Source organism: Maylandia zebra, linkage group LG20, assembly GCF_041146795.1.
Source record: "Maylandia zebra isolate NMK-2024a linkage group LG20, Mzebra_GT3a, whole genome shotgun sequence".
Taxonomy (NCBI): Eukaryota; Metazoa; Chordata; class Actinopteri; order Cichliformes; family Cichlidae; genus Maylandia; species Maylandia zebra.
In genome coordinates, this window is record NC_135186.1 from 34,582,511 (window position 1) to 34,606,734 (window position 24,224).

Below are 24,224 nucleotides of genomic sequence, written 5' to 3' on the forward strand. Positions count from 1 at the left end.
GACCTGCACAATTCATTCAGATACGAATTGGAAGTTATCAGGGCAATGACGAATCTCCTGCTCTGTCATTAGCCCTGTTATCAGTCTGTCAGTCCCTCAGCACGTCAGTGCTTAGCCCACTGACTTACCTCGGATTAACCAGCTTAGCTAGCTAACTGTAGCGCTGCAGCTTAGCGAGGTAACTGCAGCTGTGGCTCTATTTGTTTCTGACTTACTTTCAACTCTGAACTGACCACGTGTGGGACACGTTAGGTGACGCTACCACAGCACAGGGTGATATTATGCCCTTTTTCACGTTGGACCTTTTAACTGTCAGTCCTGTGGTTACTCATGTAATCATCCTGAAATCTTGGTAATTGATTGAACTGCAAACAACTGCACAAAAGCTAATATGTATTTTTTTAACACAACATGTGACTTTCATGCAACGAGCAATAAGCATTTATACAAACTTTACACATTTCTTTGATGTTTTCCCAACGACATAACATAATGTCTGCCTCTAACATTTTGGTAATGTGTTTCCATGTGTAGCTACAGTTTTGTGCATGTGTGTGTCTGCTGTGGGTTATCATCAGTTTGGCTAAATGTCAAGGTAAAATAAGATTCTAGAATTATATTCTAGATACAGAGAGGTCAAAGGCAAGATTGTACAATCTAATCAGTAGTCAAAAGCTGGACTCTTGAATCTTGTCATTAGCCAAAGATTAGACGACAGAATCTCATCAGTGGTAGAAGGCTGGACTGAAGAATCTCGTCAGTAGGACTCTTGAATCTTGTCAGATTGGTTAGTTTATGCACTGCTGGCGACTTCCACCATCTCTGATGCTATCAGTCTGAAAAATCGATTCTCACTGACCGGCGGTTCATTGTCAGCTAACTAAATGACCTGACAGACAAACTCAGCCCAGCTTACTTTGATCGGGATTTATCTGCGGCAGCTCTAACTCAATTTGAAAATCAGAATCTCCATAGAAGATGATTTAAAATCGAACTGTTGTTTTAGAATAACTTTACTTTCGCTAGCTGGATCTACTAAACCGACCGAGCTGCTCAATGCTGATAATTGTTCAAATAATACATTTAATTTTCTTCTAATGGTATTTTCTCAAAAAGCTTTTTCGCTTTGATCTGACTGCACATCTCCTGCAAACTGTATTCAGTCTTCCTTCAAAATAATTTTTTTTTAATGCGTAATCTGAGTTTTGGCCAATAGAGTACAAACAATCTGTAAAAATGTTTTGGAGCCGTCAAACGCCTGGAACTTTAAAATTGAAATGAAGCATCTTATTATCACATTGCTTAATGCAAAGTTAAGTTGGTGTGTTTCAGTGCAGCTAACTGTGATGAGGCTATAGTACTCTGTAATCCCATTAACACTGAGTTACTGATGAGCTAACAGCATTACACCACTTAGCTCTGACCGTGTGTGTGTGTGTGTGTGTGTGTGTGTGTGTGTGTGTGTGTGTGTGTGTGTGTGTGTGTGTGTGTGTGTGTGTGTGTGTGTGGGGGGGGGGGAATTTTTAGCGAGCTGCTGGCATAGCCGACCCTCCCCCTTCCTCCATCCTCTCTCTCTCTGCAGTCATGACTCACTAGCAGCTTGTGTGTTTTCATGCTAAGTTAACCTTGGCTAACACAACAGAACAGTGTTTGACTATGAGCGGCAGCAGGCCTTCGCTAACCCACGTTGATTCACTCGGGCTTGCGTCATTCAACCTGTCGTGCGTCTCATACGTCATCAGCGGTGATGTGAGCTGCATGTGAAGCAGCCTCACTCTGAGAGCTGGTGGTGTGCACCTGTTTGTGTGTCATTGTGAGGACCAGTGGAGGTTTTAGATATTATGAGGACATTTGTGAAAAATGTGGACGGTTTTGGATAATGAAGATATTTGTCAGCACAGTGGACAGTTTTAGAAAGTGAGGGCATCTTTGGAAAAGGCCTTACATCAAAGGCCTTGTTGGATAGTGATAGATATTTTTTAATAGTGGGGATCAAGTTTAAGCTATTGTGAGCATTTTTTTTCCAATCATTGTGAGGACATTGGTGAAAATTGGACAAATCTTGTAGACATGTAGATTTAGATACTGCGAGGACATTTGTCAACATTGTGAACAGCTTTTAAAAGTACAGACATTTTTAGGGAATGATGGATACTGTGACTTTGTTTTCCGGAGGACATTTGTGTGGACATCTGTGGATATACAGTTTTAAATATGTAAGCTCAACATTTAGTTGAGCTGTTTGAGGGTTCAAACCTATTTTTAGGCTATAGATTAGAATACTAGCTATGCATGGTGTAAGCCAGGGTCCTCACAGTGATAGAAGAACACATACAGTGGGGCAAAAAAGTATTTAGTCAGCCACCGATTGTGCAAGTTCCCCCACCTAAAATGATGACAGAGGTCAGTAATTTGCACCAGAGGTACACGTCAACTGTGAGAGACAGAATGTGAAAAAAAAATCCATGAATCCACATGGTAGGATTTGTAAAGAATTTATTCGTAAATCAGGGTGGAAAATAAGTATTTGGTCAATAACAAAAATACAACTCAATACTTTGTAACATAACCTTTGTTGGCAATAACAGAGGTCAAACGTTTACTATAGGTCTTTACCAGGTTTGCACACACAGTAGCTGGTATTTTGGCCCATTCCTCCATGCAGATCTTCTCGAGAGCAGTGATGTTTTGGGGCTGTCGCCGAGCAACACGGACTTTCAACTCCCACCACAGATTTTCTATGGGGTTGAGGTCTGGAGACTGGCTAGGCCACTCCAGGACTTTCAAATGCTTCTTACGGAGCCACTCCTTTGTTGCCCGGATGGTGTGTTTTGGATCATTGTCATGTTGGAAGACCCAGCCTCGTTTCATCTTCAAAGTTCTCACTGATGGAAGGAGGTTTTGGCTCAAAATCTCACGATACATGGCCCCATTCATTCTGTCCTTAACACGGATCAGTCGTCCTGTCCCCTTGGCAGAAAAACAGCCCCATAGCATGATGTTTCCACCCCCATGCTTCACAGTAGGTATGGTGTTCTTGGGATGCAACTCAGTATTCTTCTTCCTCCAAACACGACGAGTTGAGTTTATACCAAAAAGTTCTACTTTGGTTTCATCTGACCACATGACATTCTCCCAATCCTCTGCTGTATCATCCATGTGCTCTCTGGCAAACTTCAGACGGGCCTGGACATGCACTGGCTTCAGCAGCGGAACACGTCTGGCACTGCGGGATTTGATTCCCTGCCGTTGTAGTGTGTTACTGATGGTGACCTTTGTTACTTTGGTCCCAGCTCTCTGCAGGTCATTCACCAGGTCCCCCCGTGTGGTTCTGGGATCTTTGCTCACCGTTCTCATGATCATTTTGACCCCACGGGATGAGATCTTGCGTGGAGCCCCAGATCGAGGGAGATTATCAGTGGTCTTGTATGTCTTCCATTTTCTGATGATTGCTCCCACAGTTGATTTTTTCACACCAAGCTGCTTGCCTATTGTAGATTCACTCTTCCCAGTCTGGTGCAGGTCTACAATACTTTTCCTGGTGTCCTTCGAAAGCTCTTTGGTCTTGGCCATGGCGGAGTTTGGAGTCTGACTGTTTGAGGCTGTGGACAGGTGTCTTTTATACAGATGATGAGTTCAAACAGGTGCCATTCATACAGGTAACGAGTGGGGGACAGAAAAGCTTCTCACAGAAGACGTTACAGGTCTGTGAGAGCCAGAGATTTTCCTTGTTTGAGGTGACCAAATACTTATTTTCCACCCTGATTTACGAATAAATTCTTTACAAATCCTACCATGTGGATTCATGGATTTTTTTTCACATTCTGTCTCTCACAGTTGAAGTGTACCTCTGGTGCAAATTACTGACCTCTGTCATCATTTTAGGTGGGGGAACTTGCACAATCGGTGGCTGACTAAATACTTTTTTGCCCCACTGTATGTGTGTGTACGAAGCATACGGGCATTATTCTCTGAATGGACACAATGATTACAGCTTTTTAACGATCTAGAGCATTATTATTATTATTATTATTATTTAAAGATGACCTCAACTCAAATATTTGTTGTTTTAATGAGCAGGTATTCAATCAGGCTAAATCCACAATTGCATTTTTATGATTTTTCTTTTATAATGAAGGTTTTAATGTTGAAATATAATGACCTGAGGTGTGTTTATTCAGGCAGGGTTTTCTCATGTTTGTCTCACAGCTGTACAGGCAGGTTACATTTTAAGTGACATAACCTGGAATGATGTAACTGTAGCAGCTGAGCACGGTGCAGTCAGCCCAGGTTAATTCCTCACTACCTCACATTACCTGCTCCTGTTCTGGCTTATAGCAAGCTCTACCGTAAAAACCGAATCAGTGGCCGTGCTTTGCTTTAAAAGATGGCTGGTCTGGTTAAAAGACTTGCACACCCTGGACAGAACAGTTGATCAAGGTCGTACAGTTAGGTGGCACTTCAGATCTCTTCATAGAGAGACGGCAAACTGAAAGAGTTTACTATGAACTTGAATGTTCAATATTTACTAATATTTTTTGTTTTATGAAGACGATTGAAGGATTGATGGGTGGAGAATCTGAAATCAATATGTTTTTGTGCAAAACAGCTAGACAACGCGACTTGTTTATTTAACTTAAACAACAAAACTGTTAAAATCCAAGATTAAGGATTAAGATTTAATCTTCATGAAATTGAAAGAAGTCCAGTCATTTTCTTTCAAGCTCCTTAGACAACCATGACCCGGATGACTGAGAACCTTCACACACGTCTTTTTTTGTTTTTTCTTTTCCAGAATTCTAAAATTAAAGTCAGAATTCTGGGGGGAAAAAAAAAGACATGTCCACCTTTCCATTTCCAATGAGGATCAATGAGCTGAGGAAAATCTCGTGGACAGTCAGTGGTGCTGACAGTTTAAATGTCATTAAGTCAAATATTTGCAAAGGTTTGAGGGACAACATAAAACCTCATTATGTCTTGAAAAGAACCAGAGGCCAAAAACTGAAGGGTAGCATTAAGTTTTGGTCCCGTTGCTCTTGCACGACCTCTTTCTAGTTGGAAGTTTTGTGTTTTCTTTATTTTATTAAACAAATTAAGAACAACATTCAATCTGCTCTGATAAGGCTTCCCTCTAACGTTCCTGTAAATGAACACAACCCAGTGTTTTCTCCACACACTCTGTTCTCAGTCGCTGCTCTTCTTATCAGAAACTACTGCAGGCACATCAAGCCCAAACTTTGTTTTCATCTTAAATAATGGTCCAATTAGCAGTAAACAGACTACTGAAAGATGTAGTAAATCACATTAGGCTTATTCATTCAACGACTTTCACCAAGTGATTTCTCTGAAGGGAAAACTGCTATAAATAAATAATCAATAACCATAGCTTTCCCTCACTGCTCTTTACTGTGCATCTTTATTATTTCACTCTGCAAGTAAAGTCAAAGGAAGATCAATATTGAAATCTCCCACACTTCCATGCACGTTGATTACATCAGATGCAACATAACAGGTGTAGCTGGGGTGAAAGTGGGTTGCAAAGAAGCTTGCAGCTGTGCCTGATCTAGCTAAATCAGCTCAAGGTGCACGTGCTACTCGAGCTACCTTTGCACAGTACTAAAACCTCCACATAAAACTGATCTTGTGACTCACAGGGAGTTTATTTTACCCTCCTCTTTGTTTAAAACTTTAACCACATGTATATTGAACACTGTTATGACAGGAAAAACATCTGAATAATGTTTAATGTTGTGGGTTCAATTTCATGTGAAAAATAATGGAAAAACTTAATGTTGTGGCTGCCATCAGAGTGCTGCTGTGGGAGAAAGCATCTACACTGGTTGTAAACATAATAAAGTACCACTGAGCTGTTCCCTTAACATTGCAGTTATGATATGATGATAGTGGCCACCCCTCTTTCTCCTTGTGTAAGAGCTGAGAGCGTAATGGCAGCCGCTGTTATGTAACTGCTGGCACACAGCACCCCCCTCTCTGCCCCCTGCTCTCTCTCTCACCCCTCCAGTGTCATGCCAGTTTGATTCCATTCATACCAGTTCCTGGTGGCAGTGTGACCCAGTTACCCCTTGCTGTTTGTGTATGTATATATATTTGTGTGTGTGTGTGTGTGTGTATCCACCATCACGCCAATTAAAATACCAAAGTCGGAGCGAGAGAGTGAAGAGGAAGCATAATTGTTCATTCATGTCTCTCGCTGCAGTTCAGAGTGAAGGAGAGGAAACTCATTCATTCACTGTTTCTTTAGATCCATCAATAATTCATCACTGCCAAAGCATTAAAATGTGATTCTAACATGTACGGTTCATGTTACACTTCATTCAGTCACATTAAAACATCATACAGGAGCCGATTTCTGCTCAAAAGAAAACAAATGAAAGATTTAGTCGTTAAAATGTTTGAGAAGCAAAATAATTTTGTTTGATTTTATGATTATAGACATGCAGCTGAGCCTAACATGCAGAAATGAAGATTTATTGATTGATTCAAAATAACTTTAAAGAAGATTATTGCCTTTTTTGTTAAAACATTAACATTTGGAGAATCTCAAGTAGAAACAAATTATTTATGACTGAATAGTCATAGTCTTTATTTTAGGTCAGAAACTTGTGAAATAATCAAACAAGATAGTTTATCTATCTCAACAGCTCTAAACACAAGTTACTCTAATTCGCTTTAGTTTTTTTATATCTCAGTTAAATAAAATCCAGTGCGACAAAATCAAAAGGTTAAATATGTTTAAAATTCCATAAAAGAAAGTCCAATTAAGCAGAAAGCAATAATTTAATAAAGCAACTCCAGAAATAAAAATATAAATATAGAAGGGAAAAGGTGATTATGACAAAACCGAACGGCTCTATGGAATAAAATGGCTCAATAAGGCAAACATCACAAAAGTCTTTGAGTTATTAAAAAAAATCATCCACTGTGCAGATGTAACGCAGGCTGAAACTGTGTGTGAGGCTGTAAACATGCTTCCACTGTGAGGGTTTCAAGAAGACTCGTACTGACCCATTCAGGTGGCTGTTAGAAGAACTGCAGGTTTTTGCTGAAATTTCATGAACAGGAAAACTGAAACTATATAATAAGCAGCGCATCTACATGCTGTGAGAAAACTCTTGATTTTGAAGAAGATTTTCTTGTGCAACAGTAACAGAACGGTTAGAGTTTTCAGATGTCTGAACGTCCCTGAACACGTCATCACCGATGACTCTGTCTCCCACAGGTGTGTTTCTGATCCCCTACCTGCTGATTGTGTTCGTTGGAGGAATCCCCATCTTCTTCCTAGAGATCTCTCTCGGTCAGTTCATGAAAGCGGGAAGCATCAACGTCTGGAACATCGCGCCGCTGTTTAAAGGTGCAGTACGCCACAAAGTGGGACTTTACATTTACCAAAACAAAACACTTTAGTAGGACTTTAACTACTTTTACATTTTTTTTTTTTTTTTTAAGTGAAATTTTATAATTCCACCTCTGCAGCGTAGCCTTTGGAATATTTGGCCCATTAATCTGATCATGGGAAGTTTTCTTGCTGTGTATCAATGTGTGTGTGTGTTTTTTTTATTTTTTTTATTACCATTATAAGATTTGATCAGATTATAAATTCCACTGCTAATCACTGCATTGTCATGCTTTTCAGTGAATAATAATGAGATATGCAGCTGCAGAAGCCTTAAAATCCAAACGAAGGAGATGAGTTGGACCTAAATTTACAGAAATGTTTGAAAACCAGAATGTCTGTCATAGATCAAAGGACAGAGCATAAATACAGTCATGGTTCGATTGTTCACAATCACAAGCATCTCATAAGTTTTCCTTCCCTGTTTTTAATTTCTGAAGATTTCGTTATTCCTAAAATCCCCCACTGGGGAAAAAAAAGTCCTGGGTGTGCCGCTGCAGACTCTGTTGGCTTCAAGTGCAAACCTGTCGTCAGGCTTTACAAACAGACCAAAGATATTTAAGAATTTTACATTCAAAGACTGAATAAAGGCACCGTGTCGTCAGATTTAGGTCAGTAGAAATGTTGTTGGCCGATCCTTATGAGCGGGTGAGTCTGACACGTCAGTCTGTGAGCGCACATTCAGCTTTCTGTGGAGGTTTATCTGCAGGTGGTAATCTGAGATCTGCTGTACGTGACTCCACACCCGTCTGGAAAACTGCGCGCACACACACACACACACACACACACACACACACACACACACACACACACACACACACACACACACACACACACACACACACAGACTGTGCATTTGTGAATGTGCTCGTTTCCTTTAACTAAACTTGACCTTCAACTTATCCTTAACCATAAACATCTCTTTACCATAAAATTTTATCATTTATCATGATGTCCTCATAATGTGACTATTTAACTATATTTATGGCCCCACAACACGAGTATTACACACACACACACACACACACACACACACACACACACACACACACACACACACACACACACACACACACACACACACACACACACACACACTCTCAGTAATAATGCACGTCTTGTACCACTTAATAACGCTTGCACACTGCATTTTTCAGAGAGCTGATCTTTACAGGAGACCACATGACTCTTCGGCTCTATCAGTAGCTAACTTTACTACACCGGCCTCCCTTTGACCTTTAGTGCAGTATTGACAGAGCTCCGCCTTCACATTCATTCAGTCTGATACAGTTACAGGGAGCAACACCAACAGTCAACACCAACAGCTCATTCATCTGTTCTGAGAGTCTCAGCAGGAATGGAGCTAAATATGGAGCAGCAGGAGGAGCATGAGGATGCATGTAGCAGAGCAAAGAACGAGCCAATCACAGGCAGATTTAGTTTTATATATTAGAAAATACAAGGATGGACCTTAAATAAAATAAAATAAATACATTCAAATAGTAGCAGACAGATGTCCAAACATGCATGGAAACACATGAAAAGTCAATATTTGATATAAACACGTTTATTCTGCAGCTCTGCCTGAAGCCCTTTTCTTCTAATTTCTTTATGTAGTCTTTATGAAGCGCCTTGAGGCGACTTATGTTGTGATTTGGCGCTATATAAATAAAATTGAATTGGATTAAATGAAAAGATGAGCAGCGTCTGATCTGCCTAAAGGTTGAGTACTTCAGCCTTTTATGTCTTTGTGAGTTCAAGAAGATTTGGAAACATTTCTCTCTACTTTCAAACCTGTCATTTTTTACATTAGCATTTGTTTTTCAATGTCCTCTATAATTTTCTGTAGATTAAATTTCTTTACTGTTAACCCAGGGGCGAGGGAACTCCAGGCCTCAAGTTCTGATGTCCTGCAGGGTTTAGATGTGTCCTTGATCCAACACAGCTGATTTAAATGGCTAAATGACCTCCTCAACATGTCTTGAAGTTCTCCAGAAGCCTGTAATGAACTAATCATTTGAATGAGGTGTGTTGACCCAGGGTGTTAGACCTGCAGGACACCGGCCCTTGAGGCCTGGAGTTCCCCACCTCTGGGTTAAGAGGCTATCATGGGATTAATTTTTGTATTTTTCCTCATATTTTCCTAAAAAACTGACTAATATCATGCTGTAAATTTGATTTCCCAAAATCATTCAGCACAGTTTGGCAGTAATTTTAGCAAAAATGGCAAAAACGTTGCTGTTGTTTGTATGTAGTCACTGAAAAATCCCGTGTGATCAGATTTTGTCCTCACACAGAAACTGTGGGTTTTTCAGGTTAGACCGTTACATGTGTGTTGGATGTGGTTCAGTTTATTGTTGGTCGTCAGAAAGAAAACACGTGGTGCTGGGATGTGGGCCACCTTCAGCTTGTGTTCAGTTTAATAGATAGAGTTCATTTAATTCACAGTGCAGTCTGGATTTTACTGACACGCATAAACTCAGAAATGTTTGTACAAACAGAAGCTCGAGTCTCTATGAAATAATTATTTATTGTGCAATGAAAGTCATCAAATGTACAAGAATAGAAACAAAAATGTTCTGTTGTGTGCTTCAGTCTTTGTATACTTTATGTATAGCAGCAGTCGGATGGTTTATACAGGCTGAAGACCAACAGTGTTTAACAGTGTGTCAGAATAGTCACACAAAAACTACAAAGTATAAAAGATAAGAGAATTTAATAAGCCAGGCCTGCGTCAGATTGGCGACTTGTCCAGTAGCCTGCCCCTCAGTCTGTGGTAGCTGGGCTAGCCTCCCACACGACCCTGATGAGGATAAGCAAAAGAGGATGGATGGATAGTTCAACATCATAACACATGTTTCAGTCAAGTGCATGCATGCAGTTGCAGGCTAGCTCTCAGTGCCCTGCAGTGTCAGAGAAGATTAGGAAAATATCTTTGTTGCATTTACAGAAGAAACAACCAAAACAGTTTTGTGAGGATCTGTTGCAAAATGACACATTTTCTTTGATTAACCAGGAGAAAGTATGAGTGAGCATCTTTATGCATCATACACCAGCAAGAAAAAAAGAAGAAGCTGTAAATGGTGACTAGACTTTAATGACCCCAGTCAGCACAAATAGAAACAAAGAGCTTTAATGAGCTTATGCTTTCATCTCTTTCTGTTAATAAACGTGTTGTTTTCCACCTGCTAAACTCTCCCTGTGCTCTCGTCCTCTGCAGGTCTGGGTTATGCCTCCATGGTGATTGTGTTTTTCTGTAACACCTACTACATCATGGTGCTGGCCTGGGGCTTCTACTACCTGATCAAGTCCTTCACCGCCACGCTCCCGTGGTCCTCCTGCAACAACGAGTGGAACACGCCCAGCTGCATCGAGATCTTCCATCACCAAGACTGCAAAAACGCCAGCTTTGCCAACATCACCATCGGCAGCAGCAACATGACCTGCGCCGACCTGGCCGACGCGCGATCGCCCATCATCGAGTTCTGGGAGTGAGTTTTAAATCTGAATGTTTCCAACTATTTCCTATTACTGAGGTTTGTTTTATATAAAATTCACAGAAGTATTTGTGACGTGTTATAATGGCTGAATGCAGCTGAGAGCCACAGACTAAGCAGGGAGGTAAGAATTAGAGATGGACTAACACATTGTTGGTGTGAATGTGATGACAGAGAAAATAACAGCAGACGTGTCCTGTAGTTATAGGTGAGAATGAGACGCTCACAGATGTGATGTGCAGCTTGTGAAGCTTGCAGCTCCTTTAATGGCCACTGGAGCTATTTTCAGCTCTTCGATCATGATGAAGGCTCACATGTGCTCCTGTTCGTGGTGAGGCTGTGTCGTCCTGGCACCTTATTTTTTTTTTATTTTTTTTTTATTTTTTTAAATGACATCAGAAACAGCAGTATGCGACATTACGTGATGGCAGAGCTTCAGTTCATCCTTTGTCATTTTTTTTTTTTTTTTTTTTTTTTTTTTTTAATAAATAGGACAGGGGGAATGAATGAGAGAGAGAGGGGGAGAGAAAGAAAGAAAACCAAAGGGGAGAAGAGACGGTGAGAAGGGGGGGGAAGAGAGAGAGAAAAAAAAAAAAAAAAGAACTCCTGGGTCACCTGTATGGAGAAGAGAAAAAAAAAACAAAAAAAAACAAACAAACAAAAACAAACAGAGGAGACAGCAAACAACAAAGAGCAACATAATAATAGAGAAAACAAAGCACCATCACAATAAACTAGCTAGTCATAGATATAAGTATTTACTAAGTAATAAACGATATTGTGCAGCACGCAAGATAGACAGCGCACAGTGTGCTTTGAGGCAGCAGCCAAGAAAGCTTTAGTCCGCGTCTGTGAATACCCATGTGTGCATACCTGTGTGGATCAGCATGCTTGCATTCCAAAGGTTTCTCCATGTAATGATCTGCTAGGGAGTGTGGGGGGGCCACAGCCCCGTCCTCCAGGGTGTGAAGCGGGTATGGAGGAGATCAAAACTCCAGACATCCAGAGGCCCCCAGAACACAAGAGACCAAGGAAGACCAACAGAGGGGCAGCCGCGCCACTGTCCCAGAAAGAGCTGAGGAGAGTCCCAGATGAGGGCTCGCCCAGCAGCCACGGAGCAGAAGTCAGGGGGAGTTGCAGTGACGCGCCCGTGAGCTCCGCCGGCCCCCAGCTGCGCCTGAGTGACCGAGCCCTAGGCCGAGAGGCCGGGGGCACCCCACCTCCAAAGGGGCCCGAGCGAGCCCCAGGCCCCAGGCCCCAACAAGCGGCCGCCAAGGAGTGAGCCGGTGTGTACCCGGACGCCCACCCCCAGACACAAAGAACCACCAACGCACCGACACCTGAGGGAGTCCGCCACCGGCAGGGGAAGTGGTGGTGGGTGGAGATAGGCCTCCAAACCTTGGAGGGCCTGAGATGTCCCCAGAGAGGTGGCGTCTGATACCCAACCTGACATATAGACACAGACATACAGGCACACACAGACACAAACATCCATTCCCACCCTCATGCTCTCATATGCACTCACTCCACACTCAACCAACGTGGAGACAGACATAAAGAGACGCTGTACACACAATCACACTCCCCAAGCGTACTCTACAAACCGGGTCTAGGTACCCTTGCCCCTGGAGGGGGGAATTGCACCCAGACCCAGGAGGTGTTACCCTTTTCCCTGCGGTGGGGAGAGGCAGACCACCCCGACTCCGCAGCAGCAGGGAGGCCCCACACCCCAGACCGCAGTCGGACGGCCAACTCCTCCTACTAGCCCTCCCGCTCCAGCAGGCCGCAGAGAATGGGGGTGGGGGAAGACTCCAAACCTCCCTCCACCCGCTCATTGTAGTGTTGATGCATATGTGTTCTAAGGTGCAATTAAAACCCAGGAGGGCATGGAGCTACCTGTCAAGGAGCAGCAGGTAAGCGCATGGTCCCTCCTGCTAACCCTCAATGACTAAGTGTATTTAAAATTGAGAGGTGGGCAACGACGTCAGGGGTGAGGTATACACCCTGATGGTGATTTGGACTCCGTGATTGTGCCCACCCCCAAGATCCTATATGTATGTGTAATGAGAGTGTGAATAATGTGAATGTCTAAGTTGTGGGATAAAATTGAGGCAGAGGCAGCCAGAAGGGGACGGGGGGGGTAGCCTCCTCTGCACCCTGGTGACATACCCCTACTCCAAGGCCCTGCATGTGTGGGTGGTTGTGGAGGAGCGGGAAGAGGGAGGCAGCTGGAGATGGGGAGGGAAGGAAGGGAGGGGCAGGTAACCCCTCCCTGGGGCCAGCTCCCCCGCTGACCCCAGTAGGCACTCCCACCCTCCGCGACCCGCCAGGGAAGGGGGGCCCAGGCCCATCAGACCGGGGCCCAGTGCAGTAGCGCCCCCCGGCTCCACAGAGCCCTGGACAGTCCACCCAACCCCACCACAGAGAAAACTGCACCCACCCCACCAACCACACATCTTCCAGACTACATAAGACGGTAAACGCCCAGGCTGAGATCTTCCTCCACCTCTCCTGTATCTCCCCCTCCTGCAGAGAGTTCCTGAAGAGAAGAAAGCTCCTGCAAGATGTGACCATCCCCCCCACCAGTTGAAGAGCCCCCCAGGCGGCTCGACGCACCGGCGGCACCCTGCTCCAGGGCCGGGCCCCCATGCACCCACCCGCCCACAACCCCGGCAACACACCAACCAGGACCCAAGCCCCCGAGGCCCGGCCCGGGCCCCAGCCCAGAGACGGAGCGCCCCCAGAACCTCACGCCCATCCCGGACCCACCCAGGGGCAGCCAGGTTGCCAGGTCAGTAACCCACGTCCGTCAGCACAGACCCTCCCCTAGCCCCGCTGCACGCAGCCGCGAGGAAACAGTCACCTGAGAGCCAACAGAGCCCCCAACCGGACGTGACCGCTACCCCGGGTTGAGCCCCCCAAGGAAGATGCCTCCGGGGAACCCCCCGACGCCCTAAGCCTGTCCCTACCCCCTCACCAATCACAACAGTGAAGGCGGGACCAAACTATGACCCCCCACCCCCACTAGGTGATGGAGCTGATAAAAGGGGCCCAGAGCAATTGATCTGATGTGGTGGCAGAGGCTGTGTCAAGACTAATGTAATCTAATAGATAATTTCTATATTGGTTAGAATTAAGATTATTTTTATTTTTCCAGTTCATGAGGACTGTTTTCTTGGCTATGCATAGGGCAGTGAAGATCATATGGGCTATATTCTTTTCTGAAGTGATATTATCTAAGCTGCCCAACAAACACACTAAGGGGGAGGTTGGAATGTTACATTTCAGACACTTTGATAAGTCTTCACATATCTCGCGCCAAAACTTTTGCACTGGTGGACAGAACCAAAGAGCGTGGATGTAATTGTCTGGTGTATTGCCTTGACAGTGTGAGCAGTTGTTGGAAGATGTAAAGCCCATCTTGAACATCCGATGACCTGTATAGTGCACTCTATGAAGTATTTTGTATTGTATTAATTGCAGACTGGGATTTTTAATTAATTTAAAAGTTTTTAAGCAAATCTGAGACCAGAAGTTTTGGTCTAGGTTGACTGATAAATCTGCTTCCCACTTTGCAGTAGGAAGGGATATTGATTCATCTAATTTAGAAAGTGTTCTGTATATTTTAGATAATAATTTGGGGGATTTAAGAGTAAGAAAATGTGCCGCACTTAGTGGTGTTTGTAATTCAACTTGACTGAGGTTAAATTTCTTTTTTTACTATGGATTTAATTTGTTGATATTCTAAAAACCTTGTCTTGTTGATCCCATATTGTTCAACTAGTCTGTCAAATGGAATAAATTCTGTTCCCTCTAATATATGTTCTAAGTATTTAATTCCTTTACAACTCCATTCTGGGAAATTAATCATATTATTGTTTTGTAATATGTCAGGGTTATTCCAGATAGGTGTACGTTTGCATGGGATTAATGAAGACTCCGTTATTTTTAGAAAGTCCCACCATGCTGTTAGAGAAAAGCTGATGTTGATACTTTTAAAGCATTCATGTCTTTTGATGTTTGAGCTAATAAATGGTAGGTCTGAAATCTCTAGATCCTTGCATCTAGCCAGGGCTCAACTAAGAAGGTATGTTTTAACCATTCTGAGATGAACCTGAGATGATGTCCTGGCACCTTATTAACACAACAGAGCAGCTAATGAGGTGAAGAGATGTTTGTCAGATGACTGAGCTCGTTAGATTTTCAGTTTCGAGTCAGTCAGCAGCGCGCCGGCTCTGAGGAACGAGGTGGCGATGATGTTAAAAGACTGTGAATGTTGTAGGAAGCGCTGCTGCTCTCAGCCAAATATAGAGTGTGTGTGTGTGTGTGTGTGTGTGTGAGTGAGAAAATAGGCCCCCTTTAGTCTTTTTTTTAACATCTGCACAGTGTTTTCCGCCAGCTGTCTTTTGCTCCCGTGGAAAGCACAGATCTGCTCTGTGACTCTGACGCTGGGCTCTTTGTGATCTTCTCTGCGCAGAAACAAAGTGTTGAACATCTCGTCTGGTCTGGACGAACCGGGGAAGATGAACTGGGAGCTCATTTTGTGTCTGATGGCTGTCTGGGTTCTGGTTTACTTCTGCGTCTGGAAGGGAGTCAAATCCACCGGGAAGGTAAAACGTTGTTTTTTTAAATGGAGTCCCAACCTGTGTCTAGCACTTTGTCACCTTCCCTGTTATATAACATATTAATATTATTATTATTAACTGAGGATCAGATCAGAACATCTGCATGTGAATGAGTCTGTGTCCAGATTATTATAACGAACCAAAACCAATTAAAAATCATAACTAGATGTGAAAAAACCCCACATCCAGCCTGAAGAGGCTTTGGTGCATCTTCGATGTCTCACATCGATTGTTGTCTTGTCTGAATTGTTTAAATTCTGCACCCATCAAACACACCCTACAATACTTTTATATACCACCCAAAGAGACTAACACTAAACATGTTTGCTCAGCACAAAAGTGAACTGAAATGAGCAAACCCACTCTGGAAACTAACACAACTGACAATGAATCAAAGTCAAGACGTCAGAATAAAATCACAATAACAAATTTAAAAAACCCACAAAACTTAAACAACTCCGGTCGGTGTCCCAGGAAAAGTTTACACAGTTAAGAATAAACAGAAAAGTCCCACGAAGGACACACAAACTGAAACGTGTCGAACAAGTAAACGTTAAAAATGTGTTCCAGTTTAACCTTCGAGTGACCGAGTCAGCTTGTTGTGACATTTTTAATCATCAAAACGTTTCCTGCCGCCAAGCTGGTAAGTTGGACGATGAAATGAAACGGCTATGATAAACATAAAGTAGAAAGTGCTGCAGGAAGAAAGGGAACATGTTTAATGTCCTTTATGAACCCTTGCAGTCATTTTAGTCGCTATGGTGATTTGTTTGCTTCACGATCAGGAAATAGACTCGATCTTGAGTGCTTGAAGAGAAAGTAGCTGGACTCCTCTTTGGCTCGTGATGTTTGACTAACAGCTGATGGAGACTCCCAGTATTTATCCCTGTCACCGGGGAAAAGTGCTCAGACTCGCTGTAGATGGCTCATGGTTTGTTTAATAAGCCGCCATCTTTGCTCATCACTTGTCCTTCACAGTGGACATAGATGCCCCTCTTTACTCCTCAAACCATCTTCCCAGTTTTAAATTAAAACAATTTAGCATCTTCAAAAGAGTGTCCTCTCTCCTTAAAGGTCAGATTGAGTCATTCTCATAGATTATTTTTTTTAAAATTTGCAATAAAACTGAAGATACGGAGATCTTGTCTGACTTTAAAAAGCCACTGTTTGAATAATTCTTTACAAAAAGAAGTCGAACAGAGAAGACTTAGTGCTTCCTGTTGTCATCCATGTCCCCTAACTAAGACAATATGTGTGAAACTTTGTTCCCTGAAACTAACTGACCATCCTGAGTTAAAATGTCATTACCACATCACACTGTGACGAAGGTGGAAAAAATACGGGACTGTTCCTTTAAAACTACAACCTTCAAACGACGTGTGTGTGTCATCGGATTGTGATGACGAGACTGTACACGGTGCCGTCAGATGGCAGGCTAAGAGTTGCTATGACTACCCTAGAGGTAGTGGTGGTGGGGAGGAGAGTGTGGGGGTGTGTGAGGTGGCGGCATGTGATTGGTTGTCTGGTAGGAGGGCAGCTGACTGCAGTGGGACGTGACTGAGAGCCACTCGGAGAGCGAATGCCCCCCTTTCCTGTACTGTAGGAAAACTCCACTCGGGGACAAACGGGGACATAAAAAATCTGTCCTGGAATTCGACCCAGATCAGCAGCGCAGGAGCACCAAGCTCTCTCTGCATCACTGATAACCATACAGATGATTTAGCTATGAAATCACACAAACTTCATTTAAAAATTTTAAATGGTTCAAAAAAAACCATTCTCACTAAAGTTCAACACACAGAACTCTGTAGTTATTCAGACAGTCAAAATGATCTAAACAATTAAAGATTTCATTTTCTTGTTTTATTTTCGCTTGGAAAAAAACAGAGTGTACTTTATGTAAACAAGGTCTGGTGGCCCTAAAATGTATAATGTAGGCTAGATTTTGTGTTAATGTGTTGGTCTTAAGTAAAACTAAGGTGTAACACTGAATTGATTGACAATTTATACTTTATATTTTAAAAAACACTCAAATGAAGTGGGGACATTTTTGACCCCTGAGGACCACAGGTGCAAGGAAATCGGGAGCACATTATGAGGGTTAAACAGCACCTTTAAAAAGAGAGTAAGGTGGGGCCTTTGCCTTTAAGGTCTGGACAAAAATAAAGACGAGACAGGAACAGAAAGAGAGAAGGACAAAGAAACTGTGCTGGAGTTGGTGAAGCCCCCAACCACGTAGAAAGTTTTCTACATGAGGGAAAACTACTAAACGTGCATAAACACCTAACAGTAACACAGCTCACTGTTACCAGTTAGAGGCCCAGAGGATCTTATTAGCCACGGCTGCGGGGGAACACCCTTCAGAGTGGCCACGCCCCTAATCCAATTATCCAGGTTAAGTTATTACAAATAAATGAACCTTTGAAAGAGTAGGCTGTAAACATGTTTATTTTTACTGTAAGGTTAGATATTTCAGCACTGCTGGAGTCTGCCTCAAGTGGCCATGAGAGGAACTGCATTTTTGGTGGCTTTGATTTTCTTTTGACCCTGGATCTGGTTGTTTGGTCAGCAGTAGGATGATGTGTCGTCTCTTTTGGTCGAGTGTACCAAATGATGAAGATGCCAGAAAGGAGGAAATCCAATATTAGGGCAAAGAGAAGAAAGAGTAGCTAGTTTGCTAGTGTCTCCTGAGGGAAATGTGGTTTGCACTGAGATTCATGACTGTGGTTTCCTAAAGATTAGAGGACCTGTTATTCTATGACTGTGCACAATGTTTTGAACATGGGCAGAAATCCTTCTGAAAGACCTCTGGTGTATAAAAGTGCACTTCTCATAAAATAAAACTAAATGTAACATTGAGGCAAACAGCTGCCAAACAGAAGCAGCCTGACATCAGAGCCTCTGACGCTGGAAGCAGACAAACACAAATGAGCACAGAGGAGTGAGTCACGCCTGTTCGTGTGCCGACTTGGCAGGAATAATATTAAATGAGAATAGATGAGAATAAATATTTGAAAGCCTGAGTGCATGACTGCCATTTATCCCAAAACACCACCGCTGATGCACAGACAGAACTTTATGATACATACTCATAAAGTTTAGAAACAGAGCAGCCCTTTGAATGGCTGTTATCATTCCTGCATCACCAGCAGGCTGTCTCTTTCATAAACAAGGAGGCTAATGAGTTTTAATGACTTTAATTCATGGTGGACCTGATGGTAAACTAAACGGGAATAATGGGAATGAGAAATGAGTGTTTCTACTTTGAAAGATGAACAAATGTCTCTCCAGATAAGCAGGAAAGGTGACATAGATTCAGTGACTTTTACCCAGGTGGCATCTCAGCAATGACAACGTATTCCCAAGCACCAGCTTCAAGGTCATGATAGTGACGACTTCAAGTAGATTTTATATGCACTTGAGTACATAACCTCTTCAGATTCTCACCATTATCTGGACTGCTCTCCATTTATCATGGAAAGGATGATAGGACACTTTTGAAGTACAAGCACAGGTACACAAAGTGTCTTCTCTCCATGGGACGGCAGATAAGAGGTATTCAAGGAGCTGATAACTTAGAGTACATAACAAATTCAATTCAATTTTATTTATATAGCGCCAAATCACAACATAAGTCGCCTCAAGGCGCTTCATAGATACAGAGAAAAACCCAACAATCATATGACCCCCTATGAGCAGCACTTTGGCGACAGTGGGAAGGAAAAACTCCCTTTTAACAGGAAGAAACCTCCAGCAGAACCAGGCTCAGGGAGGGGCGGGGCCATCTGCTGCGACCGGTTGGGGTGAGAGAAGGAAGACAGGATAAAAGACATGCTGTGGAAGAGAGACAGAGGTTAACAACAGATATGATTCAATGCAGAGAGGTCTGTTAACATATAGTGAGTGAGAAAGGTGACTGGAAAGGAAAAACTCAATGCATCATGGGAATCCCCCGGCAGCCTACGTCTATTGCAGCATAACTAAGGGAGGATTCAGGGTCACCTGGTCCAGCCCTAACTATATGCTTTAGCAAAAAGGAAAGTTTGAAGCCTAATCTTGAAGGTAGAGATAGTGTCTGTCTCCTGAATCCAAACTGGAAGCTGGTTCCACAGAAGAGGGGCCTGAAAACTGAAGGCTCTGCCTCCCATTCTACTTTTAAATACTCTAGGAACAACAAGTAGGCCTGCAGAGCGAGAGCGAAGTGCTCTGATAGGGTGATATGGTACTACAAGGTCATTAAGATAAGACAGGGCCTGATTATTTAAGACCTTGTATGTGAGGAGCAGGATTTTGAATTCCAGATTTAACAGGAAGCCAAAACAGGAGAAATCTGCTCTCTCTTTCTAGTCCCTGTCAGGACTCTTGCTGCAGCATTTTGGATTAGCTGAAGGCTTTTCAGGGAGTTTTTTGGACATCCTGATAATAATGAATTACAGTCGTCCAGCCTGGAAGTAATAAATGCATGAACTAGTTTTTCACCGTCACTCTGAGACAGGATATTTCTAATTTTAGAGATGTTGCGCAAATGGAAGAACGCAGTCTTACATATTTGTTTAATATGTGCGTTGAAGGACATGTCCTGGTCAAAAATAACTCCAAGGTTCCTCACAGTGTTACTGGAGGCCAAGGTAATGCCATCCAGAGTAAGAATCTGCTTAGATACCATATTTCTAAGATTTTCAGGGCCGAGTACAATAACCTCAGTTTGATCTGAATTAAGAAGCAGAAAGTTAGCAGCCATCCAGGTCTTTATGTCTTTAAGACATTCCTGCAGTTTAACTAATTGGTGTGTGCTATCTGGCTTCATGGACAGACAGAGCTGGGTGTCATCTGCATAGCAGTGAAAATGTATGCTATGTCTTCTAATGATGCTGCCTAAGGGAAGCATGTATAATGTAAACAGAATTGGTCCTAGCAAACCATCCAAAATTTATTTTGAGCACCAAGGATCTGATTTTTAATGCACATAAGTTAAAGGAAGAACTTAAAGTCTTACAGAAGATATGCAAATGCTGTTTTTTGTTAATCTCTTACAGTAAAATTGTGAATCTCTTGATGTCTGATGTTAACAGGACAAATAACAGAAAAACCATCAGGATACAGGATGGGTTTAACTGGAACCCACAAATAGAACTTTTTCACCTTAAAAGGTTTTTAATATTTTCTTTGTATGTTTTAAAATAAAACTTCATGGTGTTAAAAAGTCTGAGATCAACACTGAAAACTCTGCTGTTTTCTATTTGTTTCGCTTTAATCCCAAAATATTTACTTCCTGCTGAAAACGCCAGCTGACCGTTAAGTCTTTGACAGATCTGGAAGAATTTCAGGATATCCCGCTGTTTGCTCCACCCCCTTTTTCCTTTAATGTCAGCAGTATTAGAGCTGCACGAACAGTACCAGCTCTAATCATGTTGTCCTTGCACGATCTGACAACAAAATAAAACTACTTCTGCAAGCGCAGGAAACCGCAGGCGATATTCTACAGCTGATTCATTTGGACTGTGTTGTGATTTAGAGGTAAAGTGTGTCTGATGTGCTAAAAACAGGAAGCTGGCATCTGATATGATCCATCTCCACCTCCTGGCTTCTCCGCTGTGTTTGTGCTGTTGGAGCCTTTTGAAGCATTTTTAATGGAATCATCTCTTGGCTGGCTGTGCAGCAAAAACATCTGTGCTTGCCGTTCAAATGCAGAATCCAGAACCAATGGGTGGTGTCACAGTGGCTATGCCCCCCCTTATACACAGTATCTGGCTCCAAGGAGCTTCTTGTGATGTCAGGAGTTTTTTTTTAGAGTTCAGGTGTGCAGGAAAGCCCAAACGAGCCAGCAAGCTTTGGTTTTTACGCAGTTCTCCGAAGCTTTTAGTTGTGTTACAGCTCTGCTTTGGATCCAGGGTTTGAGAACTTTGTGCACCACCCTTTTACTCACTTTCAGTCCAACAACAAAAGTTCCTCTTTTCTCTGAATAACAGTCAGAATTGTGACACTTTCTCTTAGTTCTGCTTTAAACGCAGGGCACGGGTGTTATCTGAGCGCTGCTTCAGTGGAAGGGCTCAGACTTATTTCATTGATTACCTGGAAACAGAGATCAGGACTTCTTTTGTTTCTGGATATTTTCATTTATTTCCGTGTTTACATAAAAATGTGACAGACCTTTTATGTGCTCGCAGACTTTTTGACCCAGAGAACAAAGGGAAGTGAATCATGCTCTTTGAAAACTAACCAGCTGCTGTTAGGTGGTGTTAAAAGCATGATTAATGGGAAGAACATCTAACAGTGTAGGAGTGTTTCTGAAAAGCTGGAACACAGTGTTGCTGTCGAGTTAAAGGTCGTCATAACAAGCAAACACATCAGTTTTGTTATTACTCCATTTTGAAAAGGAAATCGCACTAAGCTGCTGCAAAACTAGAGCACGTAAACCACATTAACCTCTGACACACATCTGTAAACACACACTCGCACACCCTCGACACACACGTTCCCAGGATCAGATAAATGGCTTTTTCTTCTCTTTTTTTTTTCTTGTTTTCAATGCTTCAGTTTAGGGTGTTGCCAAAATGACCCAATCAAAAACAGCTTCACTTATCAGACTGAGCATGTGCAGTAGAAACCTCTGTGCTCACCTGAATAGAGACGAATCCAGCAGCTTGTTTCTGTGTTGCATTCATGAACCCCGTGTCCTCATATTATCTGGGTCAGCTGTGTCTTCACAGCAGTTTGATGAAGTGAATGTAGAAGATGTTCAGTGAAAGGGCTTTTAAGTCTGCAGGCTGGACTCTGCAGGAACTTCCTGTTGGTTTTTATTTAATTATAGATAGAAATGTTCTGCCGTGATCCGGGTCAGGTTGCAGAGATACCCAGACCTCCTCCAACTCTTTAGGGTGGGGTTCCCAAACTAGCAGCGGCTCTACTTTGAGCACCTCATGAATGAAAGATCATCCACACAGGATGAGAGTAGTAGTGACGTAGCAACCGTAGACCATGTGATGTGAGTAAAAATCTGAGGAAAGAAGAGCAGGCGGGTCCAAAGTTAACGTTTTCTCTATGTTGAGGTAGGCAGCTGCCAGCGAGACATGGTGATAGTGCTGATTCAGTTATGATGGGGGGTAAATACACTAAAGAGCTGCCTGCAGAACTAGAGCCTGGGATGTCTGCTAGCAAGGAGATACATGAAGAAGTAAGAGCGCTGATGCTTTCCAGAGGAAGCTGTTTTCACGCTTGTACTCTGAGTCTTATTGTTTGGTCACGCTGCAACCAGGCTGTGACAGTTCATTTCTTACACGGTGAAGAGAGGAAAGTTTGTTTTGGTCCCTTAAATGTGAAAAACACTCAAAACCAAATCCTAACATGTTAGTTTTGGGACACAGGTTCACACGGTGTGACCTAAACGTCGAGCTCCATTCATGGGGTAGTTTACACACATACGGTATCTCTTATGTAAGAGTCTGTGTGTGTTTGTGTTTTTAGTCTCATGGCAAGTCAAGCCGCGTTCGCAGGGCTCTCAGTACCACCAGAAACATTATCTGCTGTTTGTCTTCAGCAGGAGGCTGAAAGCTGAGCATCAGGTCAGAGCAGGGCGAGACAGCCTGAGACACACAGAGAGAAAAGAGAGAGAGACAGACAGCCAATCCAGTCACAAAGGCAAGATGTCTGCTCTTAAAGGAAACATTCGTTTGAATTAATTTTAAAAACCCACATTTAATTGGGCGTAATGTTCGACTTTTTCATTGTAGATATTAATCTTGTTTACAGTAAAGTAAACAGGCAGAGCAGACAGTAGAGTTCTGACATGATTACGTGCTTGACTGAAGTGTGACCTCGGAGTATTTGATAGTGAGAAATGCCCACAGTCACCTTCGGCCCCAGAAAATAAGATCGCAGTGGGATTAAAGCTGAAGTGGAGTCTTGGATATGTGGAGCCACAAACAGACCCCTGGGTGATGGCGCGGTGGCTACGTGCATGTTTTGTCTTTGTTACTATGAACATGTTTCTGTTACACCCTTGTCCTTACATCCAGAGATTTCTCTCTTTAGTGTCACGTGACTGTCGGATGAACAGGCTTCTTTAAAAGACCCAAAGTGAGACGACTCGTTAGCAAACCAGCCTACAGATCCTGGCATTAATCATGCTGCATATACAGAGATCTGTTGATTTATCAGTGCGATCAAATTTATATCAGTTTACATAAAAGTATCAGGATTAAAAGAACTCCCCGTGATGAACGAATGCAATGAAAATGAGAATAATATGCCAGAAATGGCTGAATAAGCAGAAGATCAAAAGGTCATGTGCGAGCTTTAAAAATATGAATCGCTTTGAGAAACGTTTCAAACAGACGACTGAAATGTTTTTTCTTATTCCTTAACACACTGAACCGAACGACCTGAGCTTCACACTGTGAGTGTGCGTCAACCTGAGAAGGTGCTCCGCTGTGATTGCACTGACACTCGACCCTAACTGGGACCCGGCGCTCTCCGTGGTGCTGAAATGCCACATTCCTCCGTGTGTGTGTTCTGTCTCAGCAGGTCTCAGATCAGGTTCATTTTGCTTTCCTCTCATTTGTTTTCGTTACCTGATTCTCATGGATTTTTTTTTTAATGGCAGAAACCCCCTGGAGATTTTTAGGTCAGGAAACAAAACCCCTTCTTCTTCATTCCCCCTATGTAACACAAATTCACTTACCTGATTTT

General features: G+C 42.8%; 1 protein-coding gene across 2 annotated transcripts in view; it reads left to right on the plus strand.

Annotated features, from left to right (window-relative positions):
* Positions 1-24,224, plus strand: part of slc6a8 (solute carrier family 6 member 8) — a 48,871-nt gene that overhangs the window by 9,566 nt on the left and 15,081 nt on the right. For both annotated transcript variants that reach the window (XM_004568184.4, XM_023152239.3), the window contains 3 exons: positions 7,241-7,372; positions 10,635-10,905; positions 15,389-15,521. In XM_004568184.4, coding sequence (XP_004568241.1) covers positions 7,241-7,372; positions 10,635-10,905; positions 15,389-15,521 — 536 coding nt within the window. The remainder of the gene's footprint in view (positions 1-7,240; positions 7,373-10,634; positions 10,906-15,388; positions 15,522-24,224) is intronic.